The sequence below is a fragment of the Cibotium barometz genome, chromosome 3, assembly GCF_041138505.1.
Source record: "Cibotium barometz isolate CiBa-2024 chromosome 3, ASM4113850v1, whole genome shotgun sequence".
Lineage (NCBI taxonomy): Eukaryota > Viridiplantae > Streptophyta > Polypodiopsida > Cyatheales > Cibotiaceae > Cibotium > Cibotium barometz.
This window is the reverse complement of record NC_141048.1, coordinates 53,294,279-53,303,564: the sequence shown is the minus strand read 5'-3', so window position 1 is coordinate 53,303,564 and position 9,286 is coordinate 53,294,279. Positions and strand designations below refer to the sequence as shown.

The 9,286-nt window shown below is 44.7% G+C and overlaps 1 protein-coding gene across 1 annotated transcript in view; it reads left to right on the top strand.

The window, feature by feature from the left end:
* Positions 1-2,318: 2,318 nt before the first annotated feature.
* The window catches only part of LOC147640260 (carboxyvinyl-carboxyphosphonate phosphorylmutase, chloroplastic-like), a 46,309-nt gene continuing 39,341 nt past the window's right edge, over positions 2,319-9,286 (top strand). Inside the window, exons 1-2 of the mRNA XM_086778663.1 lie at positions 2,319-2,753; positions 3,271-3,344. Of these exons, the coding sequence (XP_086634789.1) occupies positions 2,431-2,753; positions 3,271-3,344 (397 nt within the window). The 5' untranslated portion in view covers positions 2,319-2,430. The remainder of the gene's footprint in view (positions 2,754-3,270; positions 3,345-9,286) is intronic.

Below are 9,286 nucleotides of genomic sequence, written 5' to 3'. Positions count from 1 at the left end.
GGGGGACCAGGGCACAAGCTTGGCCCATGGTACAACCCATCACTTGGACCTTCTTACAATCAGCAGGAGCCTTCCATGCCTCATCTTCAACCACCCCATCCATTCAATCCACCTTGCCTCTAGTCCAAGCGCTCGATAATGACAAGCCTATCAAGCCATACAGGCCGCCCAACTCCCTTAGCTATGGGCACAACTATGTGTAAATCTATTGTGATACCTCTAACAAGCTACTGATCTTAACTCCCCAAGTATCAAGATGTGATGTAAATGTCAAAGAAAGGAGCAAAGAGAGTTGAAGAAAGTAGTTGAGTTGGTGAATTCTTCATGTTGGAAGAGTGTATACACACAGGTACACCTTCTAGCCATTGTCCATGCATGTCACCTACATACTTCACGATGGGATTCACATTTTTTTTTAACTTCTCGCATCTCAAGGCATGTATATACACATGCACTTGTAAACAAACCTCGTTCAATGACAACCCTTTAGGTATATCTCTAGATGGGGGGACTATGACGAGGGTGCAAGCGTGGCCCATGGTATGACCCATTGCATGGAGAACCCTTGACCTTGTAGGTACCTTTACTAAGCTTCCCTGCCTACATACTCTATGTCGACTCTAGCTCAACACCAACAACACCTCACCCTAACTGACGTATCATTAAGTGATAGCCCAATCTCTAGGCATCATGATATGAGATCTAGGCATAGTACCTTATCGTGCCAAGATGTCGTGGACCTCTATCAACCCATGTCCATTCTTTCCATGGAGTCCTAGCACTCGTTCCACCAAACATAGGGTGCTGACCACTTCTCCCACCTACCTCATGTTGAAAGGTCCACACCACGTTCACAACCAGCAGAGGCCCATCAATGAAGCACCTCTACATCGCTTATCACTTCTGCCCCCCCCCCCCACATGGGTATAGCCATCATTCATCTCTTGCTCTCCTTGTTACCTCCTAGGGTTAGCGCCACTCTCCATAGGGTGACATTATTTGAAGGGGTCAAGTGCAGTTGCCAGTACTCTCCTAGTTCATTGCCTCAACCTTTGGCGAGTACCAAGCTTGACCCCACAACTACTATTGTGCCTAGCTCTCTCTATGCCTAGCTCGACCACACTACAGGAAGCTCGAACATTGATAAAGCATTATCTAGTCCACTAGGTCATGAAGATATGTGAGCTCCACCCGTTGAGTCAATAGCTCATGTGATAAGTAAAAATAAAAACCCTATTTTAAGGGGATTTTTCAAAACTGATAGTTCCCATGTAGGTGAAAGCCACAATGGACCGAGGAATGAAGCTTTCATTGCGACCGAGGAATGAAGCTTTCATTGCGACCACTCTCTCTACACCAAGAAAACCCCCCATCAGTCCACCAAAATAACTAGGCTGCCTACCTCCAAAAGGATATCCTCAAGCTACAAAAGAGAGAACTAGGAGCCTAAAGAATAGCTTCAAAATGTTGAGCACTACCTCAGTGCGGGGTGGAATCCCACAAGCACGTGGAAGTGGCCCAAGAAAAAGCCATCCTTGTTAAGGAAAAAGAGGTTGAGGACACCATCAATGAAATGATGGAAGTTCTCAAGGTGGAAGTGAAGAGTCAAGCCAAGGGGGTTCATAGGGTGTGGAAGAGCAACTAGGTATTCAAGGAGATGAAGTGAAGGAAGGTGACAACCCTCAAACTGAGGGTCGAGGGGTTAGCAGAGGCTTTGTTCACAATATCATTGCATGCCAATGGGGCAACAAAATTCCAAGCTGTGATAGAGGCAATGCCATGGCTAGACACACTCAAGCAATCCAAGCTTCTCAAAGGCACCAAGCTTTGAATATCTGAAGAGCTCACACCAATGTTACTAAAACAAAAGGGAGCGGAATTGAAAGCACCCAAGGTAGTAGGCAAAGGAAGAGTGCTCATCACTACAAGACCACCAATAGTATCTGAGTAGAGCTAACTAGTCTCCATCCATGGCGTTTTGCTTAGTGGAAGCCTTGATCAAATTAGGTTTTTCTTTTTTGCTGATATGTACGCAGCTGTAGTTGCTTTATACAGGTCCCATAAGTTAATTCTTGTTGTTCTAACAAAGATGTATGACTTGCTATGAAGTAGATTTGGGTCTATTGCTTTGTGCAGGTGTGCTAACGTGGAGTTTGGTGTACCCCTAAGCACCATATATACGACTAGCATCATCCTCTTAACATGTATCATGTATCCTAGAGAAGATTGACATAAGGACGTATGTTTAAATTTCAAGTACATTTTGCATGGGAAACAATGTCTTTGCATGGAAGTTTCACACCAAGTACCTCGACTTTGCATTTGAGACGATTACTTTTGGTGGGCAGGGCTTTTGATCAAGAGGAAGGGGTTCGAGCAACCCAAGTCGGCCAGAAAAGCAAAAACAAAAAAAAAATCCGCAAGGAAGCCATGGCAACATCAGCTCTGCTTCTAACAATGGTGCCCCTTCCTCAGGGCGAAATTGTGTGTAGCAGGAGGGCAAACTCAACCAGGGTTACGAGTCCATTAGTGGTCAAGATGCCCTTGTGCGTGAGGGCTTCAAGCAATGGGAGTGCTGGATGCCAGACAAGGTTCCACAAGCTCATAGAGGAGAATGGGGTTGTACTCATGCCTGGCTGCTATGATGCCCTCTCTGCAGCCATTGTCCAGAATGCAGGTTTTGATGCAAGCTTCATCTCTGGTTATGCTCTCTCTGCTTCACTCCTTGGCAAACCAGACTTCGGCTTTTTGACGTAAGTCCCCAACATGACTTGAAAAGTTTCCCCCTAAAAAAAGAAAATGCGTGGGGAAAAGTGAAAGCAGTTCGTTTGTGTGTGTCTCTGTGTGTTGCCCTTTGTCCTTTTTCTCCCCATTATGGTTGACACAAGGTTTATCTTTTTTCCAAGGATCCCTAAATTTTTATTTGCTTAAAATTTTTACCACATATTTGGGCACTCATAGGCACATTAGTCTGCATCTCCTCACCTTTTTTCCTAAATTTTTCTTTGATCCCCCCCCCTCCCCCCCCAATTATCACTTGAATTTCTGTTCGTTTTTTGTTTTTTTAATAAAAAAGCATAGAAGGCGTTCCATTTTTGGTCACTGATAAGCACATCAGTTTGTCTTTCCTCACCTTTTTTCCTAGTTTTTCCTTTCAAAAGAGAAAAAAAGCATAGATGGCATTACATTTCTGGCAGTGCTAAGCACCTGGCTCTACAAACAATATTTTCCAACAGTCTACTATAATGGTTAACTTTGGAAAATATGCAGGCCACCTGAAATGGCCATGAATGCTCGATTCATTTGTGCAACGGCTTCCAAGATACCCATCATTGCAGATGCAGGTAAGGCCAAATCAAAAGAACGGCCCTGTTCTTTTATTGTGTCAGCATTTTTAGTAACTGTTTTTTACATACATGATGGCATTGGAGGTCATGAGAGCAACAATAATGGCATGTAGAGATTGCAGATATACAAGGGTAAGCCAGGTTTTTGGCTGTTGATGTACTTTAGAAGTGCATATCCGAGACGCACCTGCAGGCTACGACAGGCGCCGGATAGGTGCAGCAGCATGGGCAGACAGGCTGGACAGGAAGATCGCCGGGCAGACAACTGCAGGTTTGAATGGGCAGTGGGTGGTAGGACAGATCTGGGCCAGCCAGCACATATGACAGTCGGGGTATTTTTTATAAGGTCAATTTGTGGGGTTTTTGCTAGTTGATTAGCTCAGCTCCAACTTGGAGCAGCTGACCAGGGATTGATTGCCTATGAATAGGCCTCTTCCCTTCCCTAGTGAATCATCAGTCAATCGGCTACCTTCTACAACAGTGGAGCTGCCAAGAGAAGGGCTTAGCCATGCAGTGAAGGCAGGATTGAATAGCAGGAAGCAGCCACTGGATGAGAGAAGCAAAGTTACTTTTGCAAGTGATCACCTGTCAAGAAATTATCTTACATGTACAAGCAATCTTTGTAAATGTTGTGATGTGCCAGTACGCATGGGCCAATAGAATATACTAGTGTAGAAAATAGAAAATATTTTGTCAAGGTTCATTCATCGCCCAAGTGATACTACAATTGTTATTAGGGCTTAAGACTAGCACATTTTATTTGTCAATATTTTGTCAGTGTTTGTTGCCTGATCTTGAAGCACTTCCAGCAGAAGCCTAGAATATTTGCAAAATTTTATTTTCCAACATTTCGTGTATTGCCCTCTTGATTAGGGTTGAATAAGAGGAACATTGTTAGGGATTAGGAGGAGCTAGTTTTGGGTATCTTGCTAATTTGAAGCTTTCAAGTTTTTCAATCAGGGCTTGCAAGGACCAGTAGTAGCAGAGAGAGATGAGCCATGCCCTGATGAAGCCAATTGTAGCACACGGTAGCCTTGAATTGTTGTAGTAGATAAAGATGAGCCATGCCTTGACGAAGCCAATGGTAGCACATGGTAGATAGGTAGCCTTGAGATGAGCCATGCGTTGACGAAGCCAATGGTAGCACACGGTAGATTGATTGAATATATTTTGGTCGGTGGGTTAACTACATGCTTTCCTTAGGTGCCTTGCATCTGGCTACAAGCTTAATGCCTGGTTCATTCCAGAGGGTGACTCACAGTATGGACTGACATTGTTTCATATGTGGGACTTGCACACCTGACCAAGACCATGTACGAGACTTGTACACATGACCTTGGACGCTTAGATTGGAACTGTAGTTTACTTGTCCCGGACAAGGGACCAGCTTCAACTCAGGTCTTGCACCTGCTGCACTGCTTAACTTGATGGAAGCTGCAAAGATTCTAAATAGTCTTTCAATAATGCCAGATAATCTTCGAAGAAGTTCTTGTCAAGCCACACCACTTCATGTGTCCCTCGGTCTTGAGGAATTGTCTTTCTTTTTGGCCAGAGCTGTACTTGAAACGATGTAAGAGGATTTGTTCTAGAACCATAACTTTAGCTTCGTCCACTATGTCTGGTTCTTGTTCATCGTGGACATTGGAGAGAGGAGGTCCAATATAAGGCTTCAACCAACTGACCATGCATGGTCCAATTGGGAGGTAGCTTCAGCCTCATAGAAACCACATTGATCTTCTTCCCTTTGAAACAATAACTTGGGTTGCTTGCCCATCTATTTCAACCTTTGCTTCATTATTCGGAGATATACCTAATCTCCTTCGGAGGAGATCACATCTGTTCTATCCTTGTTGGCCTGTCGAGTGTAGGCCTCCTGTGCTTTAGCTAACAACCTGTCTTTTACAGACTCCAAAATCTCTTGGTAAGACTCCGTTAGCCTGTTAGCTTCAGGCACCTAGGACGACATCCTGGTTAGACATGATTGGAATGGTCTTCCAAATGTTGTCTTGTATGGAGTCCTGTCAATAGCTGAAGAAAACGACTCATTCAACATAGCTTGAGCTAAAGGCAAAAATTGCTCCCACTTACCTTGCTGGTCGTGAACATAACACTTCAGCTCGTCGAACGCCAATTGATTGTAAATCTCCGTTTGGCCATTCGTTTGTGGGTAAAATGCATTGGAAAAATTCAACTTAGTTCCATAGTTATCAAATAATGTCCTCTAGAAATGATTTGTAAACTTGGCATCTCGATTAGACACAAATGCTACTTATTGGGTACCAATGCTTGATAAACAATCTAGCAACATCTTCGGCAGTCACGTTAGGCCTACAAGAAATTAGCATAACAAATTTGCTAAAATGGTCAACAATCATAAAATACTGCGTATTACACTTACTTGGACTGGGAGGCAGGTTCGTCACAAAATCCATCGAGATGTCTTGGAAATATCGTGATGTAAAACGCTGATGTTAGTGCTAATGTAAAGGCTGAAGATAGCAGAGAGGATTGTTGTCCCATGGTGTCTTGTAGCAGAGAGTGGGTTGCTGTCTCGTGTAGAGGCTAGATGAGAAATGCTGATGTGTTGAATGTCAGTCGAGGATGATGAAGGTGTATTGTGTAGAGCCCGACAGAAGCAGTAGCAGCAACATATGGTACCGGATATGTGCAATGAAGTGGTACAATTAGGTGAATGATGAGGCAATGCTATATATACCAGGGGGGAGTGATGGTCGGCCAGCCTAAAGGATGTTGGCCAGCAGTAAAGACAAAAATCCCCAAATAAAACCAAAAATACCTAGAAAAATTTCCTTTTTAGGGCTGGGAAAAATACTATTTTCACACCCCCCCCTCTCAGGCTAAAAAAGGGGACCATGAGAGAAGATGATGGATGGCAAGGTCCCACATTGACACACTAGCGGAAGGAATGTATCCCCCTCTAGAAACATAATTTGATAAAGTCAAAGAGGGGGATCGTGATGGCAAAGGTGGTGAAGATGAGTGGATGGCAAAGGTGGTGAAGATGAGTGGATGTACGTGGGTTGATCGTCTCCCAAAGAAAGATCTTGAATGGGGCTCTCCATTGGGTAAGAAGTCCCATTCCCTATGTGGTCCGGATCAGAGTTTCGAGAATTGTCATGACCCTGTGAAAGTGGAACAGCACAAGTGTGGGCATGGTGGTTGGTGAGCAAGATAAATATTTAATGATTCATATTTGGGGTGCTCGGACAAATGGTATTATGCTCAAGTGTGAAGGGGGACCAAGGACATTAATATTTTTAATGTTTTAACCTTGGGTGGCCCGACCCTTAGTAAGTTTGATAAACTTTAGAAAGGGGCCACTAGGATATTTTTGGGAAAAAGGGGCAACTCCACTTTGGGAGTTACACGCCTCTCTCTCTTTCTCTCTCTTGCTTTTGGAGAGGAGTCGTGGAAGCTAGCTGCGTGGAGGTGTGGGGCTGCTGGTTTTGCTGCGTGAAGAGCAGGGCGTACAGAACAGGCCGTACAGACCACGTGGCTGCAGGCCGTACAGACCTGGTGGTTGCAGGCCGTATAGAGCAGGCGGCTGTAGATTTATTGGCGGCTGGTTCAGGCGGCGCTGGCGACCAGGGTATGGACAGCAGGCGACTGCAAGTACAGTCCTGTACGGACAGGTACAGTCGGGTACTGCAGACCTGTACGGATAGGTACAGGCGGGTACAGTCCTGTTCAGTCCTGAACAGTTGTAGGGGGCGCATCTTCAGCTGTTGCAGGTGGCGCTTTTTCAGAGTCCAGTCGGTGCATCAGTCAGGCGGCTGCAGGGAGAAAAGTACAGACAGCCTGTTGCAAGTACAGACTGGTATGGTCAGTCCCTCTGGTGCAGAACCACACATTAAAATTGGTAAGCTCTGAACATATCAATCTTTCTTTCTTTCCACTGGCTTATGTCTGCTCTGCAGAGTTGTGTTATCTGGCCCCTTGTGAGAGGAGGGGTATGGCAGTTTGAAGGGTGGAAACAGAGATTGGACAGTGGATGTGTATTTGAACTGAGTTGAAACCATGTTCATGGAACAGCCAGATGTGTGCTCAAGGCTGCCCTGTTGAATTGTCTTGGTTGATTAGAGGGAAGCACAGTGTGTTGCTTTTGTGGGACACAGATGTGTGTGTGAATCCTAGGTGCTAAGAGGTCTTGAGGGCTGCCAGATTGGACATGCAGGTTTACTTTCCTGGACTAGCTTTGTTGTACTCAGTTATACATTTCATTGAATTTGAATAAAGAAATACCAAAAGGGGCGCAGGTGTCGATTTTCTTTCAGTTTTGGGGCATTCTAGCTCCTATTAATTTGTTATTCATTTGGACTACAATTGGAAGGGTGACTGCTAGTCTACCGCACTTTGGTTTCTACCAGAGGCCGGTTTCAAGGTTCCATTGCCGGGACCCATCATCAACTTTCTTAAGGGGGTGAGCTCGTGGTTGACTCCAGGAAAGTCATTGCTGAAAAATTCAGCAACATGTCAGACACAGAAGACGAATATTTTTATAATGAAGAGGAAGAGCAAGAGACCTCTCTTGAGAGAAATGAATCTGAGGATATTCTTGCAGGAGAACAAGCTGCAGATGATGCACAATATGAGGATGTAACACAGCTAGAAGATATGCCTAGTAAAGAGGAAGATGATGCTCAGTTTAAAAATCGTTTGGCAGGTGTAATGGATATGTTTATGCAGCTCACTCAAAGTGAGAAATTTGCTGAATTTATGAGATCCCGTTCTGAGCCTGAGAAGAAGAAGAAGAAAGTGCGTTCTAAGAACCCACCTCAGGGCAATAGTGGTGCCTTCCCACAGGATCCATCTTTTGGATAGTTTCCGAACATGCAACATGCTTTTGTTGCCAACTCATAGAGTTCCTTTTTTGGACAGCCATCTATTCCTCCGCAGTCTATGCATCCAGGCTATTTTGGTGGTGGCTCTGTGTTCCAATCCATGACTGGGGGTTATCCTCAGGGAGGCATGGGTATTCCAGGGAATTTTGGAGCTAGTTTTCAGCCTGGTATGCAAGGGAATATGTATGGTGGTATGCAGTCCGGAATGCAAGGAAACATGTTTGGGGGTATGCAGCCTGGAATGCAAGGCAACATGTATGGGGGCATGCAGCCTGGTATGCATAATGGTATGTTTGGAAACATGGCTGGAATGTATGGAATGCCAGGTGTGGGAATTGGTAATGTTGACCCTATGATGGGCATGAATGCTGGGGGTAGCAATCTTGTGAAGCCACTTCCTTACGATAATCTAACGCCTATGGGTAAGTCGAAGGATTATAAGGAAGGGGGAGCTGCTGTGAAATTTGACACATTCAGTGGGGCCAAAGATAAGCTAAAGGCACTTACCTTCTTACAGCAGTTTGATGCTGCTTTTTCTTGTGGTAATTACACGGAATCCTCTAAGGTGAGAAAAGCTGCGACTTTTCTCAAAGGCAATGCATTGGAGTGGTGGTCCACTCTTCTTCTACAGGGCATAGCACCATCTACTTGGGTACAGTTTAAGCAGGTGTTCTCTTCCGTATGGCTCACATCTACTTTTGAGGTGGATGTAATGACAGCATGGCACAAGTTGGATGCATCAAAGTGTGAAAATCTTGAGGATTATAATAAGAAGTTTTGGGAAGCTTTACTCCCAGTTACTTCTTATCGTGCAGTGCCTTTGTCTGAGCAGGTGGAGAAGTATTGTTGTGGGCTGTCCAAGGAACTGCGTGACTATTGCATAAAGACTCGAGTAACAAATATGTCACAGATGATAGAGAATGCTATGACAGCAAATGCGTTACTCACTGGGGTCTCATCTGGATTTAAAGGAAGTAAAAGCTCAAGCAAGAAATCTGAAAAGTCAGGGCATGCTTCGCGTGATGCAAAAGGGTCAATAGAGAAGTGGTATAAGAAGTTACCAATGCCCAAGAGAAC